Source organism: Drosophila erecta, unplaced genomic scaffold (genome assembly GCF_003286155.1).
Source record: "Drosophila erecta strain 14021-0224.00,06,07 unplaced genomic scaffold, DereRS2 tig00000055-arrow-pilon, whole genome shotgun sequence".
Taxonomy (NCBI): Eukaryota; Metazoa; Arthropoda; class Insecta; order Diptera; family Drosophilidae; genus Drosophila; species Drosophila erecta.
The window spans coordinates 13698669-13724275 of record NW_020825200.1 but is presented as its reverse complement, the minus strand read 5'-3'; the positions used below and the strand labels follow the sequence as shown (position 1 = coordinate 13724275).

The 25607-nt window shown below is 46.1% G+C and overlaps 10 protein-coding genes across 12 annotated transcripts; 6 read left to right on the top strand and 4 right to left on the bottom strand.

Moving 5' to 3' along the window:
- Positions 1–7128: 7128 nt before the first annotated feature.
- Positions 7129–9896, top strand: LOC6541527 (protein-glucosylgalactosylhydroxylysine glucosidase). Its single transcript, XM_001969758.3, has 6 exons — positions 7129–7254; positions 7496–7869; positions 7924–8611; positions 8671–9189; positions 9258–9751; positions 9808–9896. Exons 1-6 carry the CDS (start codon positions 7163–7165, stop codon positions 9855–9857), a joined length of 2217 nt encoding a protein of 738 aa, XP_001969794.2. The 5' UTR covers positions 7129–7162; the 3' UTR covers positions 9858–9896.
- Positions 9847–13578, bottom strand: LOC6542502 (U4/U6.U5 tri-snRNP-associated protein 1). Of its 2 annotated transcripts, XM_001969757.3 has the most exons (6): positions 13213–13578; positions 11952–12907; positions 11348–11895; positions 10522–11286; positions 10240–10465; positions 9847–10177 (listed from the first exon to the last, which is right to left on the bottom strand). In XM_001969757.3, the coding sequence occupies exons 1-6, from the start codon at positions 13460–13462 to the stop codon at positions 10022–10024; spliced, it is 2901 nt and encodes a 966-aa protein (XP_001969793.3). In that variant the 5' UTR covers positions 13463–13578; the 3' UTR covers positions 9847–10021. The 2 variants fall into 2 exon arrangements, with proteins under 2 accessions (XP_001969793.3, XP_026834048.1); XM_026978247.1 differs by lacking the exons at positions 9847–10177; positions 10240–10465; positions 10522–11286; positions 11348–11895 and adding an exon at positions 12990–13012 and having other exon boundaries at positions 12817–12907; positions 13213–13573.
- Positions 13578–14343, top strand: LOC6542700. 2 transcript variants are annotated; one of them, XM_026978248.1, is made up of 3 exons: positions 13578–13657; positions 13752–13861; positions 13920–14339. In XM_026978248.1, exons 2-3 carry the CDS (start codon positions 13850–13852, stop codon positions 14166–14168), a joined length of 261 nt encoding a protein of 86 aa, XP_026834049.1. In that variant the 5' UTR covers positions 13578–13657; positions 13752–13849; the 3' UTR covers positions 14169–14339. The 2 variants fall into 2 exon arrangements, with proteins under 2 accessions (XP_026834049.1, XP_001969792.1); XM_001969756.3 differs by lacking the exon at positions 13578–13657 and having other exon boundaries at positions 13761–13861; positions 13917–14343.
- A 100-nt stretch (positions 14344–14443) lies between these two features.
- Positions 14444–15441, bottom strand: LOC6542904 (mitochondrial cardiolipin hydrolase). The gene has a single exon (XM_001969755.3). The coding sequence runs from the start codon at positions 15349–15351 to the stop codon at positions 14590–14592; it is 762 nt and encodes a 253-aa protein (XP_001969791.1). The 5' UTR covers positions 15352–15441; the 3' UTR covers positions 14444–14589.
- On the top strand, positions 15426–16488 carry LOC6542660 (augmin complex subunit dgt2). Its single transcript, XM_001969754.3, has 2 exons — positions 15426–15778; positions 15836–16488. Exons 1-2 carry the CDS (start codon positions 15547–15549, stop codon positions 16297–16299), a joined length of 696 nt encoding a protein of 231 aa, XP_001969790.1. The 5' UTR covers positions 15426–15546; the 3' UTR covers positions 16300–16488.
- On the top strand, positions 16449–18336 carry LOC6541581 (polycomb protein esc). Its single transcript, XM_001969753.3, has 3 exons — positions 16449–16790; positions 16848–17037; positions 17096–18336. Exons 1-3 carry the CDS (start codon positions 16489–16491, stop codon positions 17993–17995), a joined length of 1392 nt encoding a protein of 463 aa, XP_001969789.1. The 5' UTR covers positions 16449–16488; the 3' UTR covers positions 17996–18336.
- Positions 18337–18425: 89 nt separating this feature from the next.
- On the top strand, positions 18426–19557 carry LOC6543171 (transcriptional adapter 1). Its single transcript, XM_001969752.3, has 2 exons — positions 18426–19314; positions 19372–19557. Exons 1-2 carry the CDS (start codon positions 18518–18520, stop codon positions 19496–19498), a joined length of 924 nt encoding a protein of 307 aa, XP_001969788.1. The 5' UTR covers positions 18426–18517; the 3' UTR covers positions 19499–19557.
- On the bottom strand, positions 19483–20999 carry LOC6543304 (ras-interacting protein RIP3). The gene is made up of 2 exons (XM_001969751.3): positions 20770–20999; positions 19483–20703 (listed from the first exon to the last, which is right to left on the bottom strand). The coding sequence occupies exons 1-2, from the start codon at positions 20844–20846 to the stop codon at positions 19578–19580; spliced, it is 1203 nt and encodes a 400-aa protein (XP_001969787.1). The 5' UTR covers positions 20847–20999; the 3' UTR covers positions 19483–19577.
- A 205-nt stretch (positions 21000–21204) lies between these two features.
- Positions 21205–22815, top strand: LOC6541538 (probable cysteine desulfurase, mitochondrial). The gene is made up of 2 exons (XM_001969750.3): positions 21205–21427; positions 21484–22815. The coding sequence occupies exons 1-2, from the start codon at positions 21310–21312 to the stop codon at positions 22740–22742; spliced, it is 1377 nt and encodes a 458-aa protein (XP_001969786.1). The 5' UTR covers positions 21205–21309; the 3' UTR covers positions 22743–22815.
- LOC6542114 (very-long-chain (3R)-3-hydroxyacyl-CoA dehydratase hpo-8) lies at positions 22802–23867 on the bottom strand. The gene has a single exon (XM_001969749.3). It carries the CDS (start codon positions 23719–23721, stop codon positions 22987–22989), a length of 735 nt encoding a protein of 244 aa, XP_001969785.1. The 5' UTR covers positions 23722–23867; the 3' UTR covers positions 22802–22986.
- Between the last annotated feature and the right edge of the window lie 1740 nt (positions 23868–25607).

The window sequence follows — 25607 nt, the reverse complement described above, 5'->3', positions numbered from 1 at the left end:
AAGCCCATCTTTGTTGGGTAACACGCCGCCCTGTAGAACCTTCATTTATTTTCGTAGGGCAAAACAGCCTACTTGTGTTACCAAAATGCTAGAAACAATAATAATAACCCACATGTACCGGTATGTAACTCCATTTGACTGTAAGTGAAGTCATCAAAATTCTGTGAAACTTTTGCCACAGCCCCGGACATAAAACCCAAAAACCCAAAAAAAAAAAAAAAAAAATAATAAAATAAAAAATATATTACGGAAAGAGGGAGAGAAACTGAACCGTAAAGAGGATTTCTTAATTACTCTAAAAAAGAAAAAGGGGGCGGAGAAGCGGCGGGGAGACAACAACAATCGCCGAGTTTAGGGTCGTTTCTTGTATTGGCCTCATCATAATTACAGAGCACTTCTTCTGTTTCTGTTTCGGTTTCAGTTGCCGATCCCAGGTCCAAGTCCACATCCACGTCCATGTCCACGTCCGCGTCCAAGTCCAACTCCAAGTCCGTTCATCGGGCAATGATATGTGTCGCGCTCTATCGCAGCTCTACTAGTCGCTAATTATTTCACGACCTATGTAACTGAACCCAGAATAACCAGCTCAAAAACCATTCAGGGTTCTCTTTCAAACGGACACGCAGAAAAATTCCAGCCAGCAAATAAGTAAGGCTTATGAAATCGACTGAGGAAGTAGCATTACTTTCTACCAAAACCTTTTTATTAAAAGCCAAGAATTATTGGTATACGAAACTACAATCATTGCACTGCTGCAATGTACTCATAATTCATAGAAAACCTATCCAAAAATCCCATCTAGTGTCATTAAATTTAGGGGCACTAAAATATCAATATCAAAAACCCCCTAATTTCCACTATTTCCAACCGTTCACTTTCACATGAAATTCTGGTTACGGACGGCTGCCTTTGACAGATCTACGATAGCGAAATGAGAAAAGAGCATTTTTCGACCATTTTCAGGCCGAGCCAAGTGTCGCACGTGTTTTCCTTCAGGGTGTTTGCCGCAAGCACTCGCAAGTCGTTATAGTTTTCCACATTTTCATGGGGGACCCAGCCACTGGCCAACCTCGGGGGGTACAGTTGAGTTTGGCGGAGGATGCAAGCGGTGCCACCGAATGTGCCGTGCAACATATCAAGCCCAGCGGAGCAGAAAATCAAAAAAGTGCAAAAGGCAGAACACATCAACAGGTTGCCAAAGTCGGAGTGGGTGCAAGCGAGATGGCCGCACCGAGCGAAAGAGGCCACAAGATAGTGCTGGCGACCCTACGAGTATGATAATAATTTAGACTGTTATCTCCGGCTGAAGCCATCCAACATGCAATGTGGCACGGATCTAGGTACAACTTGGTTGTAAAATGCAAACAGTTTTCCGCTGCTGTGAGTGGAAAGCCGAGCAAAAATGATGCGCTAAACACGCAGGCTGAGTGAGTACAGTTAGCACAAGCTATAAAGCACATTCCCGTCTACACTGTGCAACAAAATGCCTATCAAATGCCGATAGGTTAACTTAATAAACCAAGTATAAATCTTAGAAATCTGCACAATTAAGTTTAATCAACCTACTGCCCAAAAGTCATTGTAATTTTTTAGCTCTACCAACTTGGCAAACCACACCACACATTTATATAAAAATAGCCAACGTTTAAGCTACTAACCTTTAGCATATGTTTATTAATTTAACCCCGCTTAAGTTGCTTGCAAATTATTCTATATACTTACATAAGTAATTTGTTTTAACAATGTTTGAGAGTATTACAAACCCAACTCGGCTTATATACAATCAACAATTGGGCATAGGTAGGTATTTCAATCAAATATTACCCATTCCCCCGGAATTTGCGAGACTTGCAGCCAGGTGTTAGGACCTGCCGATGGCGCCACAGACATAACTTCAATTAAAGTGCAATAACAACTCTATTATTGGCCAATGGTCGTATCAATAAGCGAGTATCCACTCCCCGCGATGACGTGAGATATGAAGCGCTCTGAAACAATAAAAATCTGAAATCAATTTCCACAAAGTCCGACTCTCCTCGAGATGCGGCATTGATGCGTAAACGTGCTGAGGTGGATGCCAATGGAGGGACCTGGGCTACCGGTTGATGCTGAAGTTGAAGTTAAAGAACCCAAGTCGCAGTAGATGTCGATGTGGATGTCGATGTGGCTGTGGATTCATGCCCCATCCTAGCCCGATCACACCTTAAATGGCGACTGGTAACTCGAGAGCCTGTGATTACCTGAGAAAGAAGCGAGAAATATTTATGAACCGATGGCCCCAGCTCAGATCCTCATCAATGGAAGCTGCTGGCTGGCTGGCCAGCTGAATGGACTATCGCGGGGCCATCTAGGGGAGTTCCTCTCACTCTATCGGCACTCCATCTCCGAAAGGCCACGGAGCAGCACTGATGTGCATTGCACTCAAAAAAGCAGCTTTAAATTCGGGATGACAGAGTGCTAAAACTGAACCTATGAGTTATGTAAAAAGATATATATCTAAAAATACATTTATTTTGACAGTTATATATGTAGTTCAATAAAGTCTTTTATTATTTTTCATCCATTAAGGAACGATTTTCCTGAGTACATCATTGCGTAGCAGGAAGCACGCTCCAAGTAACTTATGAAAATGTAAAAAAGAAATGAAAAAAGCGGGCAGAGTTATAAAGCCAAGAAGTTGGAAATCTTGGGAGGGGTGTTCGGTGACCGAGCAGCAACAGGTGTAATAATTGAAATCTGTTTTTCCACAAAACCCTAATCACGCTGAGTGAGCGCGCGAGCCAAGAAATATATATTCTTCCTCGGATTCTTCAGGTTTTTGGCCTGCGGTTACGGTTGGCCGCTGTCTAAGCATTAAACCAACCAGCAGCTGTAAAATTACGGCAAATGTTTAACCAACCCCGCTGCGGGCCAAAAATTGGGGAGGTGGGGCGAACCCCACTCTCGCGAGCATTGCGCATACGCCACTTGGTCAGTGGTGTCCTCCAGGCAACAGGAATGCCCTGCGAGACCTTTCCCACGATCCTGACCTGCCTTAATTAGGCGGCCAGCCAAGCGTCACCACATGTCGCACCCATTTGAAGTTGCAGTTGCATTTGCAGCTCTTCTCGCTTTTTGTGCATTTTTGTCCACTTTGGTGGATGACTTACGCATTGCAAATGAAGCAACTGAACATTTACATATCAATCCCCGAAACCTGCGCCTCATGCTGATAATTATCTTCGCACACCATGGTGCCCTCTCTCTCGCATTTCTCCACCTGTCTCTCTCTGTTCCCCCGGCGGCTTGTAATTGAATTGGAGTGCAGCCGCGAAAAGGTCACACACACTGCACATGGCAGGCGCATCCAGCGAAAATGCAACACCCAGCTGCAAAATATGCACAAAGAGTCGTTTTTTTTGTTCAAAAATATTAACATTAATATTAATAATAATTTTAATATTTCTAAAAAATATTAAAACATTAAGTTATGATTGATAATCTAAGTATAAAATCTTATTATACAATCTCAAATAAAAAAATTATAGTTTACAGTATGATAATATCATGTTCAGTTCTTCAACTATCTGTCTAAAGTTAGTTTTTTGTGGGTCCCAAAACCAACCAAATGCTGTAACATTTTATTATTATTATTATACCACACAAATGTTATCTATAACATATTCCGAACATGTCCCTTCTGTTTAGTGTAATTAAATCGAGTGCCCAACGCGTGAGATCATCCATGAATGAGGCAGAACCCACAGCCATAGCCATGGATGTTGGACCTCCACCTCGGATGCGGGGAACAGCCACCTGGGCGCACAAAATAATGCAAATTATCAGCTAGAAATTGCAGCAGTGGTCAGGTGCATAATGAAGCACCAGAAGCACCAGAAGCGGCAGAAGCAGCTGGTGAGGATGAGCCAGAAGTCGCTGCTCGTCCATAATTGAGTTGCAAATGCTCGGTGGGGTTGGCTGTTGGCTGTTGGCTGCGAGGTCTTTTGGGCCACGGGTTCCCAGGCCGGTGGAAAACGTTTTAAACACTCCGTTTCATAGATAATCATCATAATTATCTGGCAAACAATAAATATAATATCTAGCCAAATTACAACAATTAGGCAGCTCCCGGCTCACAGTTGGAAAACACCCAAAAACCCAACAAAAACAATTGGGCTCAAAAACCAGAAGAAAACCAAAAAACAAAACCATGCCAGGGGAAAGCACATGATTGCTGGCTGCCTGTAGTAATGTGTCCCTCCGCTTGCCACATTGTACATTGTATTTGTGTGGAACACAATGGCTGGGTGGCCGCACAATAAACATGATTTTCACACGCGTTTCATTTTTAGGTGGGGGGGAGCACCCCATCCCACCTGCTCACAAATTAGGCAGAAAAACATTTGGGCCCTAAAAACATATAAAAAGCCACCAATAGTTTGGGTCACCGCGGGCTGGCGAGGGGTGGGGGCAGAAACATTTGAAAAGTTCAAAATTATTTCGTAATTCTGCTGCGATTAGAAAGCGGTGTGAAGAATTAGCCGGGTAGTTCACAAATATATAGTTTAATACCTTTCAAAACTCAGGAAAATGTATGCATGCCCATCAAAAGAATTATTACACTGTTAGTTTGGGCAAAGAATTAAATATCTAACTAAAATACTTGTATAAATTAAAATACCGTCTTAAGATATTTGGGTAATTGCTCTTTGGGTCTTATTCCAACAGCCCATTACTTTATTCTACTATTATTTATTTATTATTATCTATTCTATTTACTTTATTCTTTATTATCTACATATTTTTGTGCTTCATAACCCTAATGTCATAAATAATGTGGAATATTACTTTCATCTGCGAGCCAGGCCCTTTCCAATATATCGCCCCATTTATAAACCAAATCGAGTTGGCTAACTACACTGTACATTGTTTTTGCTACTTTTGGGCATCGCATGGCATTTTAGCCATTGGATGGCGACCACTAAGCCCAATGCCTCCAAAAGCGGAAACTCATTGGCAACGCTTCGTTGCGTAAAATTCTCGACTCGACTCTTTGGCCAACAGGTTGGCAAAAAAAAAAAAAAGCAAAAACTACGGGAGAACAACAAATAACACTTCAAATAAAACAAGAAGAAAGAAAACAAAAATCTGACGCCAAACCAAACCAAAACCGCCAGCAAAATGGCCGACAGTAACAAAAGGAAATCAACAACATAACTAAAACTAAACTAAACTAAAAAAAAGCGGAAAAATTTGTTTTAATATTTCAGTATTTCAGTTACGCTCCGGCAAGCGACAACATCGCGATAGAGCCGCGACTTTGACTTCTTGAAAAGTACCATATGCACATACTCGTATGTATCTACGTACGTACGTAGATACATATATGTAGATACATACGTGGCGGGGGATGATACAGTGAAATGGGGTACATCACTGGGGGGCAGCCCCACACACTCGCCGATGGGGATCTCGTGCCAACCCAAACCACAGCCGTGGAAGACTCCGCCAAGTGAGCCAACTGGCTGGGGAACGAACACCTGAGCATTTCTTTATGCATCTTGAGCAGAAAACCTACGCGGCGTAACGCCATTAAAATTAGTGCCGAGCTCGGCTGAGCCGAACTTCAAGTTTCGGAGAGAGAACTGTAGCACGGCAAGATTCAGATAAAGGCACAGATACGGGTGCACTTCAGAAAAATGCCGACATGCCGTATAAGCCAATAATGTTATTGTGCATTGGAGGAGCAAAATCAATAGAATTTGCATGATATGATACCTAAGTATAAGTATACAAAATGGATATCTACTAAGCACTAAATAGTTGATCAAATAGAAAAGATCTTATAGAAAAGTTTTTGAAATACGAGGCGCAACGTAATTATTTCCAGTGTGCGAATGAAGACATATCTGTACACGTATGCACCTAGGGGTAGAGCCATCACATGGGGTTCCAGTCACGAACGCATATCGGTTATAGGCAGTCTGTTCCTGGCCTGGTTACGCTTCGTTGTCAGATATCTAAGATGGCGTTGAACACATCGGATCTATATGGATCCATCCAACCAGATGTAAAGCTCTGCAAGGGAGCACAGCCCACTTCCGATGTGGGAAAGGGCAGACGTTGACTCCCAGGTAATTAGAGTCGACAACAAAGACCATAATTACCTTGTAACCAGGAATTATGAAAATATCATAAAAAGAACGAGACAGAAAAGATGGTGAAAAAAATGTAGTCTAGGGCCACCCAGCAGCCACCGAGTTCAGACCTTAGCCACCTGACAGTAGTCAATCTTTAATGACTTTTATTCCCATTTGGTGTTTGAGTTTTTCCTATGCATTAGACATGAGATTTCCCATGATTGTCCTCCTCTCAGCACTCGCAGCTTCTCTTTGGGTCAGGTCTAATCTGCGTCTTGATAATCTCGGATGCCCATCCAAGTCGATTTCTGGTCTTGAATCTACCCATTCAGATCTCCAAGTGCGATGCGACAAAAAGGCAGGTTCTTTAATGTACAGCTCTGTCCGTATTTTAGTTTTTTATTATCGTCAAGTGCTTGGGAAGAATGCCAATTGCCTTTGGACATGGAACACTATTATGGGAATTGCGGCAAAAGATATTCAGATCAATGCCGAAGGGCAACCTTCTTAATATATTATATTTGCTGCATTTCATGAGCACTTTTCCTATCAGTTTTCCTATTTCTTAGTCACAGCTAATAAGGCAGTTGAACGTAATGGGTTCATCAACAGAAGTTTAATGTATTGTTTATTGAACTTATCAGTAAGAAACACTATTTATTGCTGAAGTAGAAATGAACTAGAAGAATTTGGATAAAACTATAAAATGTAAATGAAGGTTTAGTTCCCAAGGTACCTTTTTTTGCACCCATTTTACTATGGGTAATATTCCTTTGTAATATTTTATTAATCACATATTTAAGTGGATTTCGATTGCAATATATGAGCTGATAAGAGTAGGGAAAGCACCGATAGTGCTCATTAATAGGAAAAGTGACTTCAATTCAGACGATTGTAGAAATCAGCTCATGCCACCCCGCAAAGATTAAATCTAATACATATATTATCAGCGTTCTTATCGAATTCATGGAAACTGCAACCAGCTGAGGAAAGAAACGAATTCAGTATAGTTAGGAACTCCCTGCTAAGTAGATCGCGAAAACATGCTGAGGAGTATTGCTTTTATCGGTTTAATAGCGCTTCTGCAAAGTTGCTGGGCGGAAACGCCGGAATCGTATCTTCTGAAAACCCATAGGTAATATTGAAAATCTAAGGAAAATGGTACTATAGCAATATAATATAATATTAGTATGTAAAATTAATAAGTGACTAGTTAGCTCTTGTCAAAATAAGTATGACTTTATGAGGAATACCACTTTTATCTGTTATCTGCATATATTTGAGCAGTTAAGACCAAGAATATGTAGTTTATACAGTCAAAAACAATTGCCTAAACGTAATATAATATATAATAATAAATTATCATTGCCCTGCAGTCCGCCCTCGGACCTGAATTTTATGCCCACCCTGGGCAATGGCCACGTGGGATACACGGTCTTCGGAGATGCGATCTTCATGAACGGAGTCTACAACGGAGCCGGCGGAAACAGCAAGCGGGCTCGCATTCCCAACTGGATGAATATCAGCACGGAAGCTTGTGATCGCTTCGGTTGTGCCACTGGCAGCGATGTGGTAAATGGAACCAGCTACGAGATGGATCTCCGAGATGGCTGCTTCCGCGTTCTCACAACGTACAGAAGTCTAGGGATTTCCGTGGAACAGAGAACCTATCCGCACAAGTTCTACAATCGTGCGCTGGTCTATGAAGTGGTGGCTAATAGACTTGCCAACCGAAACTCAAGGATTAACTGTAAGCTTAGTTATATGATTTTTTTATAATAATTACAATTGTCCATATGTGCAGCTCCGAAGTACCTGAGGCTCACCCAGTTCGCCGGTAACTCCAGTGATGCTTTTGACTTCGTCGTTGTCAACAATGGCAGTTCATCCAGCGGGGATTACCGCACACTGCGAGGACGAACAAAGGTGGTCGAGAACGAGAAGTTCCAACCAGATCCTCAGGAGATCTTTGTTCTATTCAGTGAATCCTTGGAGCAACCCCTCGAACTGCAGTGGCCCACCTGGCAGGATCAATTGAGCCATAGAGTTATCCTTACCATAGACAGAGATGAAAGTGTAGCACGAAAGGAACTGCAGGATGTGCTTCAGCTGAGCTCCAGAAATCTTCTCCAGAATCACACCCAGGCGTGGAACAGTTTTTGGGACAATGAATTTTCCATTGAAATCAAGGGTGATGCTCTGGAACTGTCGCAGATTGTGAATGCTGGTATATTCTATATCGTAAGTTCGCTTCCGTCACTCAAAAGCAACCAGAAAAACGAACCCTTCTTTGGACTAAGTCCTACTGGCTTGGGGCGTGGTGATCTGGAGTCGGATTACCAGGGGCACAACTTCTGGGACACGGAGATCTGGATGCTGCCCGTAGTCACTCTATTCGGCTTGGATTATGCAAAGGAGCTGCTGGGCTATCGCAGCAGAAAGCTGGAGGCGGCTAAGTACCATGCCAATGCCACTGGTTACAAGGGAGCTAGGTGAGCCATTCAGTGGATGCCATTCAGATAATTAGCTGAACACATCTTGAACATTGAAGATTTCCCTGGGAGAGTGCGTACACTGGAGCAGAGGTCACCAATCCCTGTTGTCCCGAGGTGGCCGAGCAGGAGATTCATATATCCCCCGATATATCCTTTGCCCTGCAGAGATTTTTCGCCCAATCAAACGATAGCGAGTGGACCTGTGAGACGGCATGGCCCATAACCGCTGAAGTGGCCGATTTCCTGGTGAGCCGGGCCACCTGCGATGATTCCTCAAGCACATGCCACTTGCTGAACGTAATGGGGCCCGATGAGGATCATCCGAATGTTAACGATAATGTGTACACCAATGCGGTGGCAAAAATAGCACTGAATTTCGCCGAGTGGTTGGCCAAACATTGTGGTAATGCCAGCACCGAGCGCACTGAAAAATGGCGCGTAGTCAGCGATGGTTTGGTGATTCTACACGATGAGGGCCTAAACTATCATCCCGAGTATGAGGGCTATGTGCGGAACACTATTATCAAGCAGGCAGACGCCATTCTACTCGGATATCCTTTGAACTTCGATACAAGGTGAGGCTTAGAGTTGATGCCTGATATAGAAAGTATCCATTTAATAACCGCACTCCTTCTTGCTAAAGCTCCGCACACATTAATGATCTTCGGTTTTACGCAAACGTGACCCGTGAATCAGGTCCTGCAATGACGTGGTCCATGTTCGCAGCCAATTATATCCGAAACTACCAGCTTACCCTGGCGAATGAGTATTTCGAGCGTGGCTACAGGAGCTACGTTCGACCCGAGTTTAAGGTGTGGAGTGAAACCCCCATGGGTTACGATGGGTCGGCGAACTTCCTCACCGGCATTGGTGGTTTCCTGCAAGCTCTGATCTTCGGCTACGGTGGCGTGGATTTCGGGCGAACTGGCGACGACCAGTTTTTGATGATTTTGGGTGTATCTCTGACGCCGCCAAATGTTGAGGAAGTCTTTATCAACTCTATTCCATACGGGAAAGCAAAGTGTACCCTTAGATTCAAAAGCAGGTCCTCTGAAATTGGGTGTTATGACAGGATTGGTAAGGGCTTTCAGATGGCTCAAGGCCCGAAGAGGACAATTCTTGGCAGATCCTTTAACTGTAAGTACACATTGTGACACTGCTGCATACCTGTTCTATTTTTTTTTACTTCTCAGTGACCCGTCGGAATGAAGATCCTCCCATCGAGATCAGCCTTTTAAGATGAATCCAAAGTGTATTTGAATAAATATGAAGAGAATTACATATTTGGGCCGGATACATATGTGGGAGTAGTAAACTTAAGTATTTAGTACGCGGATTAGGAAGTGTCTATTGCATTTGGTTATGGATACTTGGTAATTAAATCGCTTGCCTTTCCTGCACCCTTCTCTACTTGAATTTGGCTATTGCGGAGCCACTGACACCTGGCACGTTTTTGTTGCTGCCACTGAGCACCACGTAAGCGGTCTTCGTCTCCTTCTGCTTCTGCTGCAACATGGTCAGAGTTCCCAAGGGTGTATCTGTCGAACTCATGGTTTTCATTAGCTGCAAGAAACAAATTTACCACTTTATTTATACCCATAATCTTTGATTAATGATAAACTTACCCCATCCTGCTCCATTTTCTTGAGACGCTTCTCAATCTTGTTCTTGCCCGGTCCCTTGCCATGGAACTTGTGTGACAAGTACCGGAAAGCCTCTTTGAGGTTCAATATGCGGCCGTTGTCATCGATATAATCCAACTTGACATTGGGCTTGAAGGTCTCCTTGTCCTTAAAGTCAGTAATCGGTCCAAAGTGGAAGCGATCACGACGGCCAACCTTGTCGTCCTCACTGAAAAGATATCACATTAACATAAGATGGCTTGTTTAGGATGTATAACCACTAACCCAGCCGCTTTATCCTCAATGGAATAGTTCTTGGCCTGCAGATGGGCCATTTTTGTGTTGCTAGGTCTGTTCTTTTCCTCCTTTTCAAGGTATCCCTTAGACAGCGCCAGTCGCAAAGCATTCGCTACACCTGCTCCCACGTCGGGTTCCTCGTCTAGAATGGCACGATCTTCCAGGTCTTCACCCAGATTATCCAAATCGGCGGGTTGCATAATTTCATCGGGATTGACCGAATTCCAGGTGCCGTGACTTAGGGCAGGCTCATCGGTATGTGTTTCCGTGTGCTCCTCCGGCTGTTCGGTCTTGTCAAAGTCCATCATGTCGTTGGAGTCCTCATTACGGTTACCCGCCATACCGTACGTGGGTATGTCGCCCAGAGTGCGGCAAAACTCAGCTGTGGCGTTCAATACAATGTTGCCATCGACGCCGGTAAGGACCACACCTGAAGCGGTGTCCTCCACAGGTTCGGGTTTTATCTCCCGCTGAATACTTTCGAAGTCAACGGGCAAAGGCTTCTTGATGATATTCTCCTTTTGTTTTAGTTTGCGAGCCTTGGCAAGAACGCGTTCCAAATCATCATCCTCTACTTCTATTTTAACTTGAGGTTTACTCTCTTCCATTTCCACATCCTCGTGATCGCGATAACGTCCTCCTCGACTACCAAAGTTTGAAGAACCTGATGTACCGCCTTCCGCCAAAGGCTCAAGATCCTCGGCTTTTAGTTTCTGTCGAAGTTTCTTAACCTTCTTCTTTGGCTTCTTAAATCTGGAAATAAATAAAAGTATTTGCATTAAAACTATACTTCATTGTGCGATTTAAAACATACTTGGCCAACTCTTCTGCACTGTAGGTGTCCGATGCCAGCTGCAGATTGGTGTCCTCCAAGGTTTCCAAACGCTTGCCGGCTAATTTCGTCTTGATCTCCAGGAGCTTGCGCCTGTGCTCTCGCTCCTCATCCATATTCTCACCAATAACAAAGTTCTTGCGCTTTTTCGGCTGGCCCTCCATTTCATCATCGTACTTTTCCAGCACCGACCGCTCAATGGGATTGCCCAATTCATCATATTGCTCCTCGTATACGTTATAACCATAACTGAGCGGATTCTGCTTCTTGTTGGCCACATTCTTCTTGTAGCGCTCCTCGTCGACCATGTTAACATTGACTAGAGTGTCGCCTTCCTCCTCGTTGAGCACATCTTGATCCTTAAGAGTTAGAATAACAGTGCGCCCTTCGCCGAAATCATCCATATCATGATCCACACGCAGGCCCTTTAGATTGCTATCGCCATATGCTCGCTGACGGGCTTTGGTTTTCTCTTTCTCGAGCATCTCCGAAACACCAAAGGCCTCATCTAATTCCTCCAACTCTTTGGCCTAGGAATGGAAAGGTTTATTACAACAACTTCAAAGGTGGAATACTAATTACATACCTTACGCTTCGCCTCTTCGCGTTCGTTGACGACCCGCTTGTTCTTGTCCACCCACTTGGACACATTGTCAGTTTCCTCATCAGACTCTCCCAGTGTCTTAATGCGAGCCAGGCGCTCCTCTAAGAAACGCTTCTCCTTGCGCTGTTTGAGTTTCTCGCGCAGCTTCTCTGCTTCCTTTTTTTCCTTCAGGTTGTCGGCCGGCTTGTGCAAGAACTCGCCCCACTCATCCTTGTACGAGGATAGATCGGCCTCGCCAGGCGGTTTCTTGCTTTCCCCTTTACTACTGCTTCCAGCAGGAGGCCCTACCTTACTCGGACCACTATCAACTTCGAGTGGTTTCAGACCCAGCTTGGCGCGAAGCTTGTTTGTCTCCGTAATGGACAGGACATCGCCGGCACCGTTTTCCGGTATGGGCGAGAAGGAACGAGAGGAGGGCTCGCGTTCCCTGGTGGCTGGCTTACGCGACGCCGAGGGTGGCGACTGGGATCGGGAGCGTTCACGATTGCGTTCACGTTCACGTTCTCTGCCTGATCGCTTGCGGGCGTCCCGCTCCCGTTCGATCTCGCGCTCTCGCCTAGACTCATATTCGGCATGCTTGGAGATTTGGGGTGGTGGTGGAGCTGTGAGCTCCCGTTCTCGTTCCCGTTCCCTTTCACGCTCCCTAAGGCGTTCTTTCTCGCGTTCTTTGAGACGTTCCTTCTCACGCTCTCTTTCGCGTTCCTCCCGCTCTCTAAGACGCTCCTTCTCGCGTTCCCTTTCGCGCTCCTTTTCCCGATCCCTATCCCGTTCGCGCTCACGATCCCGCTCACGTTCCCGCTCACGTTCTCGCTCCTTTTCTCTAAGGAGTTCACGCTCGCGTCCAGAATCCCGCTCCTTGTCACGATTGGATGATTCTCTGGCGTCCCTCACCTTGGCCTGCTCCTGCGCCTGCACCGGCACCTCCACGCAATCGGAACCTGGAAATAGGGAACACCGGTTAGAACTGTCTAATCATCACAGCAGGCGAAACGTTTCAACCACATCCGCTTTCCCACTCACAATCTGCTCCAGCAGCGGGACACCTGCAAGAAAAGGAGAAACGTGGAGAAACGCAACGATGGGTTTAGTACGTTCGGAAAAGGAAAAGTGCAGCACCAAGACAATTGCCGGGCAATGGGTGGTCCGTCAATCAGAATATCGCTTTTCCGTCGGATCCCCCGCCTACGGCAATCGCCCTTGAGCCTGGCCTGCACTTTGTGTGAAATAGCGGGCAAACACTTACTATCCGAGTCCGATTCCTCCAGCGAGATGACCTCGTTCGGACGCTCCCGCTCCTTCTGTTTGTGGTGCTTGTGGCGATGCTCTTTGTGCTTCTTGTGCTTGTGGTGTCTGTGCCGCGACGAGGAGTCGTCGGTGAGGTCCAGAGTAACATCCTCGTCCTCTGTTGCGCGCCGCTGACGCTCCGACGATCGCGAGCGATGGCGATTTTTCTTATCCTTCTTGTGCTTCTTTCCAGACGACGAAGAACCCATACTTTATATTATTTTTTCAACAAAATACAGAAAATTTCACAAGTAAACGACGCCGGTGTGACCGCAATCAGCAGGCGGAAATATACCAAGTGTGCCTAAAATACCGAGTGAAATTGAATACCACTCTCCAGACTGTCATTTACAGTTATGTGCGCACATTAGCACCGAAAAATGTATAAAATATTAAAATCTAATGTAATTATTAATTTGGCATGAAACATTTCAAAATAAAATGTATTATTTCGAATTTCTCATGTACAAAATTTTTATTATTTTTTACGTTTTTAAGTGCTACAGTTTTTACCGCCACAACTCTTCCCCTGCCATTTTTTGCCATTCACCACGCACATAATAACAAACTAACACGCGGAGCTCTCGACATAAGCAATGGAAATTAAAGTAGGTAAACAAAATTATTTACTAACTAAAACTCATTTCATCCTGAGCTCCATAGAAGTCCAAGAAATCGAAGCACGACAAGAAGTCCAAGGCGCCCAAGGAATCGTCTGTTTCGCTTAAACTGACCGCTTTGCATAGGAAGCAAAAGGAAGTCTCCCGCGTGCTCACCCTAAAACAGGATATATTGGTTAAATCGGCAGTATCCTATCTGGAATATCAGGAGATTCGGGCTGAAATCGAGCGACTCAACGGCTTAAAGGAGTTGTTCTCGCGTCGCGCTGATAAACTGAAACAGCAGGACAAATAGCTTAGTCGATTTACTTAAGGGGATATTTAAGTGTAATGAAGTCTTTCATAAAATGTGGCAGTCATACCATTATTGAAAATGTTTTGTGCATTCATACATTTTTTGTATGAATATATCATACATTAACTTTTATTGATTTATGAATATAGTCTAATCTGATCCATAACTAAATGCACCTTGAAGTCATTTCATTTTGCAAAATTAGTCAACACATTCAATGTGATGTTAAATTTCACAATATTATACTGATAATAGAACAACTTATTTTGGTACTGCGTTTTTGCGTGAAGATCATAATTGCCTTACAGAGTATTAGTTTAATAGGAGGCACTTACAAAATAAAAACTAACTATTTGGTATATTGAGAAACTTACAGGTAGTTTGGCACAAAGTTGCTGTCATACTTTAAAACTATTGATTTCTATTTGTGCTGTATTAGGCTCTCCCCGGTCTTCTCAAAAGCCTTCCACATCCGATTGAATTCCGCCTGAAACATGGCTGTAAGCTTCTCGTCCGCGGTGATAATGCAGTTCTCCCAATTGCCTCCCAGGCCCTGACGCGTCCAGTTGACGGAGCCGCTGACTACGATGCTATAGCACGGACGCATCCACTTGCGCTTCCTAAGCAGACGGATTTCCTCAACGCGCTCCACACCGTCGATTACGCAGAACTTGTTGTGCATCATGTACGTGGTAATGGGCACTCGGACCGGAACTCCCAAGCGCGCCAGCACAGTAGTTTGAGAACCACTGGAGTAGACCATCTCACCGTCGCTGATGATTCGGATACTCACGTCGCGCTGCAGGGCCCGCTTAAGTGCGTCCGCCAAAAGAAACGAGGAGAAGGTGTAGATGGCCAGATCAATGGAGTACACAGCCCGGTCGATCTGCTCCGCAATCTTGCCCACGTTTCGCAGCGTGCAATGCGTGTTCCAGCAGTGGGACACCTTCGGCTCCTGGGATCCTGGCCTGGTGCTCCGCAGGTGCTGCGCCGCACATATTTCGCCCAGTTCATTGAAGACGACCACTTCGTGCACGCGGTTCGCGCGCTCTCGTTTGCTCCGAAAGTACTGGACCACCTTCCATATTACTTCGGATGCCAGGACAGTGCTGACTCCTATGCTAATAGTGGCCACGATGGGATGGTATCGCATCTGTTCCATAATTATTTGGGTATTCAACATTTTTAAGCTAAGATCGTTTTTCTAGCGCTACGCTTTGAATAATGATTTTAGGGTGACCATTATGAGAATATTATATCGTTAGTGGCTATTGGTCACACTTTTTCTCAGTTGCGTTGCCGTATCGCAGCCATGTGCGCTTGCCCATTCGAATTTAACTATCAATTTTCGGGTCAATTTAAGCATTTTGCCTCCTAAATGGATGATCCATCCGCCACTCTTTTGCCCGGAGAACCGAAAGATTTGTTGGAGACGCGCGATGCGGAGCTGAAGAGGGTGCTCAAGCTTAAGCTAATGCTGGCCGAGCTGCGACGCCTGGATGTGGGGCCAAATCCGAGTGCTGAAATCAAAAGGGCCCTCAAATCGGTTTCCATTGGAAGCTATGTGCGACTGGGCGAAACCGAGGTAGCTGGTCAGGAGCAAGTGCTTGGTAGGAGATCTCCAGTTTTATCCCAAAAGCGTTGAATAATCTTTAGTAATCCAAAAGGCCTTCAGAGCGGCAGCAGTTATCCGCCCTTGAATTATACGGATCACAAGATGTTGCGCACCAAATTATCCGCTCAGTTACGTGCAAATCTGCAACCCATTGCCGAATTGTGCGACAGGATACGCGAGGAGTTTCCGGATGCCCTCGGCCAGGAGGCGGACCTAAGCTGCGAGCAAAAGGAGATCCTGCGCCTGGAGGAAGAGCATCGCAGCGCCGTGGAGAAATTGGTTGGGCTCCTCACCCGTAAGTGCACCCTTCTCAAGGAGACCGCCGAAATGAAATTGGGACCGCAATTGGCCAATGAACTGAAATTGCAACAGGCGCAGGCGCAACTCGTTCAAACAAAAGCAGAACTACTGCGAAATTTTTTTGTACATGAGGCGGCCTCTCGCACCGAAAATAGTGTTAAGGCACACAAGGAGGTGGAGGCGCACCTGGACGAGCTGCTCGCCGCCAAGAAGTAGATTAATCAAACTATAACTATGTAAATTAGATTTAAATACATTACAATTGTAATTTAAACGGGGTTGTTTTGGTGTTTTGCGCCAGAATGGCAACGCTGTTTTACATGGTAGTATTTGTAAACGGTCACTCTAGTGGAAAACCAATTTGTAAACAAAAGAAGCTTTAAAGTTTGCCGGAGTAAACCAGACATGACAGAAACGAGTCCCTGTGAAATAGTTTCCCCTAGCGAAGAGCCACCCACGGAGGTGGACGAATTTACTAACCAATCGCCGCCTGAGGCAGTGCTGAGCAATAATTCCTCGAGTGTCTGCAATGTTGTTGAGCCGGATGATGAGCACGAAGTCAATTCCGTGGATCGGGAGGACACCGCCAGTTTGTTCAGCACCACTACAACCACCACCAGGAGCAAATCGCCGAACACACGGAAATTGAACCGCCTGTGTCGGCGGGTTAAAGCGCCAAAAATGGTTCAGCCTTTGTACAAATATAGGTGCGTTTTACTATGCACCGCATAATGCACATAGATTATTACCCGGATGCATTGCAGCTCCCATGTCCGCGAGGACCACAACCACCAGATCTTTGGGGTGCAGTTCAATCCGTACCTGGACAGAAGCCAGCCGCAGGTGTTCGCCACCGTTGGAAAGGATCGCGTTTCCATTTATGAGTGCGAGAGGAGCACCGGCCAGGAGTCCTGCGAAGGCATTCGACTGCTGCAGGTCTACGCAGACCCAGATGTAAGTACTCATCATACACTTTTACTTACATACAAATGTACATCATTTGCCTCGTTAGACCGATGAAAGTTTCTACACATGCGCTTGGTCCTACGACTCTGTGACCGGCGATCCTGTCCTGGCCGCGGCTGGTTACCGCGGCGTCATTCGCATTTTCAACCCGGTGAAGCACCAGTGCAGCAAAAACTACATTGGTCACGGGCACGCCATTAATGAGCTAAAGTTTCATCCAACTAGGCCGCAGTTACTTCTGTCCGGCAGCAAGGATCACTCCCTGCGCCTTTGGAACATTCAGTCGGACGTATGTGTGGCAGTTTTCGGCGGCGTGGAAGGACACCGCGACGAAGTGTTGTCAGTTGACTTCGATTTGCGCGGTGATCGCATCATGTCCAGTGGAATGGATCATTCATTGAAGCTCTGGCGACTGGATAAGCCGGATATAAAAGAGGCCATCGAGCTGAGCTCTGGTTTTAGTCCCAACAAGAATACGGGTCCGTTTCCCACAATCAAGGAGCACTTTCCTGACTTCTCTACGAGGGACATACACCGTAATTATGTGGATTGCGTTCAGTGGTTTGGCGACTTTGTCTTTTCGAAATCCTGCGAGAACTCAATTGTGTGTTGGAAGCCGGGCAAACTTTCTGTCCCATGGCACGAGATTAAGCCACAGGAGTCGGCCACCACGGTGCTGCATCACTTTGACTATAAGATGTGCGAGATCTGGTTCGTCCGATTCGCCTTCAACGCCTGGCAAAAGATTCTAGCCTTGGGCAACCAACTGGGCACAACCTTCGTTTGGGAACTGGACTGTAATGATCCCAATTTGACAAAATGTAGCCAGCTGGTTCATCCCAAGAGCAACTCCACCATCCGACAGACTTCCTTCTCCAAAGACGGTTCCATTTTGGTATGCGTGTGCGACGACAGCACAGTGTGGCGATGGGATCGCGCTAATTAACTTTAGGCTAAAAGATTTCCTTTAAAAGAAAATATTTAAATCAGCTACAATATTTATTGAACCAAGAGTTCTCCTCAGTGTAATGTTTACCTTCAATATTATTAGCTTATGCTAATATCATCTATGTGTAGCATTAATATACAATACTCATTGTATTGACAATTTTTGTTAAATTTAAATTAAGTACTTTCATTTATGAGTTATATAATTTAACATTAACCAAGAGATGTATTCTATTCTATTTTTTTATATAGTTCTATCTTTAAATTGTGTGAATGGTGTGGGCTGAATTATTTATTTTTATATTTTAATTATGTAACTTATACACAATAAAAAATTTGTAAACAAATAAAATTAAATTTGTTTCCTTTCAAGAGCCCATCAAAAATAGCGGTTTACTTATACCAAATGGTTCTGGTATTTTCAGCAGTGTCCTGTACGGTCACTCGAAACAGCTGCATCCATTTGTTTTCATTGCAAACATTTGTATATTCCTGTTTAATAGATATTGCCAATCCCAAAATGCTTACCGACAGAGTTCTTGCCACCAAGGAGGCGCTAGTGGTGGCTCTGGGCGACAACTGGGAGCGTTATCGGGCCAATATGAAGAACTGGTTCCGCAGCCGTTGGTCCAAGGAGGAATTCGATGCGGAGTCGCGAAAAATCCTAACACCGGACAAACTGCACCTGCACAATCAGTTCCTGCTTGCGCTGCTCAACAAGATCGACGCATTCGCTCCGCTGGAGAATCCTCCTGCTGTCCAAACCAGCAGCAGTAGTGGAAACCGAAGCAAACGGCGCAAGAAAAGTTCCCGCACCTTCGCCGAGCGCCTTAACTTTGAGCTCTGCGACGTCCTGGAGTTTGTCGCCGAGGACAATATGCAAATCATCCGTCCGCCGTCCACAATCGGGGCACCATCGGACCAGCAGCAGCAGCTCCAGTCGCAGCGCTACTGCGCCCAAGAACTTTTCCTGCCCGACGCGGGATTCATTATGGGACGATTTCTGATCGGCGCCTGGGAAATCGGACTAGTCTCCGTGGACGACAATGTCGCCGAGTACGTTGCCATGGCCGTGCAAGTTCTGCTAAAAGATCTGCTATCGGCCATCATCAAGAAGCGAAAGCACTACAAGACCAGCGGCGAGGGAAACTTTTACTACGATGTAGGTGCGCAACTCCGTGATCCTTCGCTACGCAACACCGTCACCCGTCAGAAGGTGGACGATACGCCGCTGGAACTGGACAAGGAACTAAATACGGCCAACTTTATGCGGCGACAGAACGACGATGTCACCTTCCTCTCCGCCTGCGAAGAAGTGTAAGCATTTAATTCATGATGAAGAATGCCGTCGTGCTTAAGTTATGTTTCTTTCAGTCAACCCACCGAACGCACAGTAATCACTCTCAAGGACTGCCAACTGGCCTTCCGGGATCGCAACCTGATCGGCTCCCATGCCGTCTACTCTATTAACATGGAACGACTCAATATGATGATGCATTAGTATTTTAGTTGTAACTATTTTATATCAGCCCCTGTTAAAATATATACATTATAGGCCAATTTGCCATAAAGTTTTTGGTTCAGCAAAGATCCCGTGGCGGTGGTTTGAATGGCAAGGCACATGGTAGAAATTGATCCGCCTTGAATGCTTCTATTTCCTGTTCGTTGAGATCTTCCATTCGACTGTAAACTGACAATTGGATTTCCTTAGTCGCTTGAGCTTGCTGTTGCTGCTGCAACATTTGTTGTTGCTGCATCATTTGCTGTTGCTGTTGCATTTGAAACTGTTGCTGCTGCTGTTGCTGTTGTTGCATTTGTTGTTGCTGCTGCTGCATTTGTTGCTGTTGCATCTGTTGCTGCTGCTGCATTTGTTGCTGCATCTGTTGTTGATTCGGGAATGCGGATGCTGCTGCTTGAGCAAATAATCCGGAGGGAGGTGGCTGCGGCTGCTGTTGTTGTTGTTGTTGTTGAGCTGCCTGAGCAAACATTCCGCCCATATTGGTATTTGTGGCTTGGCCAAAGATTCCCGCTGCCTGCGGTTGCTGCTGCTGTTGGAAGCCACCGAACGGATTGGGATTCACTGCCTGAGCTTGCACCTGCACCTGCGCCTGGCCGAATATATTGCCCCCTTGGAAGGCTGGAGCAGCAGGTTGCTGCTGTTGCTGCTGTGGCTGTCCAAAGACACTTGTTGCTGCTGTTGCCGCAGCTCCTCCACCAAAAATGCTATTCCCTGCATTGGCATTAGCCATAGTTCCGCCGAAAATGCTGGTGGTGTTGCTGGCTTGGCTTGTGGAATTTCCAAATATATTTCCCGCACTCAGCGTGGGCTTTCCAAAAATGGATGCGGATGTATTGGATGCCGGAGCGGCTGCAGCGAAGGGATTACTGGGCTGCTGAGGGGCAGCCGACACAGTGCCGCCCTCCGGCGTCTCGTGGATCTTGATCATCGTGTCCAGGACCTGTGGCGACATCTGAAGCATGGTCTTCATCTTGTTGGTAGCCTCTAGGACCTCGCGGTTAAACTGTTGGCTGAATTGTTCGAATTGGTTTTGTCGCTTGGCCTCGTAGCACATGAATCGGACCTCCTCGAAGGATTGATCCTCGATGAAGTTGGGAAAATTCGCCTTGTCTTTGAAGGGTCCGTAGACGGAGAAAGGCCACATCTTGCCATTGAGGCTGGACTCCATGTCGGCTTTGAGATATTGTCTAAAATATGTGCATATATAAAAAAATGATTTCATCATGAGTTAGTTTTAATATCTATGCGCTCACTTGACATCGAAGTGCTCGTTGTTGCACTTTGTGCCATAGCGGCAGGATCCTTGTTGAAAGAACCGGCAGACAACCATATCCGGATTTATTTTCTATCTTTTGGATTTATTTTCTATCTGAATGCTTTAAAAACAACAGGCGCACTGTGCCGGTAAAATATCAAAAGTAAGTATAGGGTATTTTATACTTTACTTGCAAAAATATACCGTGCCTATGCAGGCAATTTCACGAACTCCGCGCTTTAGTTCGTGATATGACTGAAATAAAATGTTGAGGTAGTATATTTAAAAATGTATCTTTATTAGTTCTTTGTAAATTTTACTTTGAATGCAAATAATTTGTCGAAATATCGGTTTCTTGCAATAAGAGTATTAATCTATACAAATTTATAAACTTGCTTCTGCATAATCGAACCAAATGATTTTAAAGTGTATACCCGAGTCCTTTGGTATATTTTGAGCCGCTCAGTACGGTCCCACTGATTGTGAAATCCGCTTTGATAACGAATTTTAACACCAGAATTTCTAGGATTCCATCACAATGCAAAAAGTGCTGGGACGTATCCAGACGCAGGTCATCCGCTCCCGGGCGACGAATGCGGTGGCCAATGTAGTGAGACACGAGGCCACCTCGGCAAAACCAGCCGCCACATCCAAAGGTAAGCGGTTCCACCAACATGCACAATAGCCGCTTACCAACATCGGATTTCCACAGAATTTAGGGAGAGACAGGTGCGATTCAACATAAAGAACGAACAGACCGAGGGTAGACCACTTTACCTGGATGCCCAGGCCACCACTCCAATGGACCCACGTGTATTGGACGCCATGCTCCCCTATCTGACCAACTTCTACGGAAATCCCCACTCCCGTACCCACGCATACGGCTGGGAAACAGAAACGGCGGTAGAGAAAGCTCGCGAGCAGGTGGCCACCTTGATTGGCGCCGATCCCAAGGAGATCATCTTCACATCCGGCGCCACTGAATCGAATAATATAGCAGTAAAAGGGGTTGCCCGTTTCTACGGCACTAAGAAGCGGCACGTGATCACCACCCAGACGGAGCACAAGTGCGTGCTAGACTCTTGCCGTGCTTTGGAAAACGAGGGCTTTAAAGTCACCTACTTGCCAGTGCTGGCCAACGGACTCATCGACCTCCAGCAACTGGAGGAAACCATCACAACGGAAACCTCGCTGGTTTCCATTATGACGGTTAACAACGAAATCGGAGTCCGGCAGCCAATCGATGAGATTGGCAAACTGTGCCGGTCTCGCCGAGTATTCTTTCACACGGATGCCGCCCAGGCGGTGGGAAAGATCCCGCTGGACGTTAACGCCATGAACATTGATCTAATGTCCATATCGGGCCACAAAATCTACGGCCCGAAGGGTGTAGGAGCCCTTTATGTTCGACGAAGGCCGAGGGTTCGTCTGGAGCCCATCCAAAGTGGAGGCGGTCAGGAGCGTGGCTTAAGGAGTGGAACGGTTCCAGCCCCGCTGGCGGTGGGATTGGGAGCTGCTGCAGAACTGGCCCTGCGGGAGATGGACTACGACAAGAACTGGGTGGACTTTTTATCCAATCGCCTGCTGGACAGGATTTCAAGTGCCTTGCCGCATGTCATTAGGAATGGTGATGCCAAAGCCACATACAATGGATGCCTGAACTTGTCTTTTGCCTATGTCGAGGGCGAGTCCCTTCTGATGGCCCTTAAGGATGTGGCCCTCAGCAGTGGTTCCGCCTGCACCTCCGCCTCCCTGGAGCCATCATACGTTCTGCGTGCTATCGGCACCGACGAGGATCTCGCCCATAGCTCCATACGCTTTGGCATCGGACGCTTCACCACCGTCGAGGAGGTGGACTACACCGCCGACAAGTGCATCAAGCATGTGGAGCGACTGCGCGAGATGTCGCCGCTGTGGGAGATGGTCCAGGAGGGCATCGACCTAAAGACCATCCAATGGTCGCAGCATTAATGTACTAATATTTAAGCCGTTACTGTTACACCACACGTTAAAAGCGGAGGGAAAATAAATTAGTTGGAAAGAGTATCTAGGTTTATTTGTACACAAAACCACTTATAACTAAGCTTAGTCCGAACGAATGTGCTTGTGTAAGAGGTGAGGCAAGAGAGACCCCAAAAAGCGAAAACGACTCCAAAGTGCGACGGCCAAAGATATGCAAATGATGCAATATTTTGCATTCGCCGCTGGTCAAGGTTCAGTTGGCCTTCTTCTGGGTCGCACCACTGGCTCCACCGCCCAGGATCTTGCGGCGCTGGGCGAACATGTGCAGATAGAGTTGCGGGAAGATGGGGATGTAGCCTAGCATGACGATCCACAGGAATCCGAAGTATGAGAAGGTGGCGTTCCACTTGTTGGGCATCACCACACTCCAAACGCTGTTTTCACTGGCATAGCTCTGGGCCCACCAGAAGCACAGCAGCTCCCCGGTCACGCCGATGGGATACAGGGCAATGAAGGTAGTGTACCGCAGGAACACCACGAAATGGGGCACAACCTTGACGATGTTCAGGGCGTAGTATCCATACCGGATGATCTCAGTGATGGCCCAGGCCAGCAGGGCGATGGGTAGACCGGGTGAAACCTTTCCAGTTGGCGTGGCCATCACCACGCCGACGACCACCATCATGCGGCTGAACACCTGGAAGCCAGTGACCACAGGGTTCGATTTGACCAAGCCAAAAGAAGCATTGAGGATCTCCACGAATGCGGCGTTCTGAAAGATGATCACGGCCAGCCGTGTGTACTCCCATAGCGTGACTTTCGCACGGAACTCTGGACCCTGCAATAGGTAGTAGTTGACCAGCTGCCACAGGATGTAGCTCCATCCGACCACCTGACCGGCGTTATACGCAAACAGGTACAACTTAGTGACCGCTGACGGCTCCTTGGAGGCGCCTGGTTTGCTGGACTTGACTGCTTTTGCTGACATCTTGGAGCGGAGCTGTGTGAACTTTCACCTCGACGATCGCCGCTGGTTAACTAATCAGTCGTCAGACTTATCGCCCTGTAGCGCGATAATTCCGAAGTCGCTTTCACCTGATTGGGTCAGTATGACCGCACGGCGAACACACAAAAAATACCAAGGTTTTAAAGGGCTTGAAATGAAACGAGCATCAAATACCCTCGCCCATATAAAACATATTCATAAATAAAATAAATACAACATTTTCCTATTGTTATAATTGTATAATCCGCTATTTAAATTTTTCAAATACACTTATAAGTCGCCTTGAAAGATGAATTAAAAAAAAAAAAATATATATTATATAATAATTTATAAAATATATTATTACTATCCTAATATGTTTTGGCTCATCTATTAAATTCAGTCAAGATTCATAAGATTTTTACCATACATTTTCGAATGAGCTATAAACCAAGATTTGGGAACATATAAAACATGAACTTATTTTTTGTTGGTAGTCCATTAGTTTTCCCTTTCAAAGTCCTCGGGTACAAAAATCCACAGATCGCAAGTCAAACTAAGTATATGCACCTAATACTACAACAATTAGGTATGCCTTTTTATGTACAAAAGTTATTTCACCTTTTAAAGCGCCTAAGTTAAATTGAGCAAGGTAACAACATTAAATGATAATTAAATATAATTATATAATTAATTGACAATTAGACGCATGTACATTTACGCGTACCATTTTGAACTACATTTCCCCTGCAGCAGCCCACTGTAGGCGGCAGCTGATGTTTCCCAGCGAACGTCGGCCGTTTGAGCGATGAGCCAGCATGGCAGCTAGATTTGCTGATCGCCTGGTGGAAACCGAACCGAAAACCGAACGTGTCTGAAAAAGTCCGCCACCACCACGGACCGGTGCACGTCCCCACCTGCCAAGTCGCGTGTGTGTGGTGTTGTCTGTGGGGCGATGCCATGCGATGCCAAGCGATTCCGTTCCCCAGCTATCCATTGCATGGGCAGCCGCCAGCCGGAGCGAATCGCTTGTCGCCGTTGTCGAATTTCGCAGCTCGTTGTTCGGTGACTGCGATTCGCAATCGGAATTGGAACTTTTGTTCCGAAAGCAAAAGGCCGCTGGGCCGGAGGACGGCACGTGCTGCACACAGTTTGTTGTATGTGGGCGGGCGGAGGCCCGCAACCACGCCTACCGTGCGAATTAATTTGCTGCTGCTTCTGCTGTTGCTGCCCATTTAACGCAAATTGCTAACTACTCCCCTAAAAAAGCCGACGCCTTATCATCAACAGCAATAGCCAACATGCCCGCCCGCCTTATCAGCCATCATCCGCCTGTGTACGGGACTCATTCCGTTCAACGGGCGGAGCGGCAATTCCGACAGAGCAGCGCCCACAAAGGCCGATTGGACAAAATTGGAAAAACGAGAACCCCGCCAAAAGTGAATTCCCTCTTTTTCACCAGGCGCCCAGAACGAGCGGGGCAACGAAATGCCACCAAATGTGTGTAAAACGGCATTTGGCCGGGTGCAAGCGAGACGACGATAGTGTCGCAATGGCAGGGGTTTTCAATGTGACTGGTCGCCGGTGTGTGCGTTTGTGTGTGTGGGCAATGAAATTGCCAAAGCTGACAAATTGCGGCAGTTTAAGGCAAATGCTAGTGATAATCGAAACTCTTTAAGCCGAGCAAACAAATTCATCGCTCTCTTTCGCTCCAAAGTGCACGTTTACTTTCTTGTTTCAAGCAAGGGTAATCAAAGCAAATTGACTGGTTCGCCGAGCGGCCAACAGAGGGCGCCACCTACCTGGTGAGGGGTTCATATAAAAACCCAGGGCGAAAATGTCATGAAAACCCATTGCTCTGCTCTATACACGCCCACAAATGCGAGCTC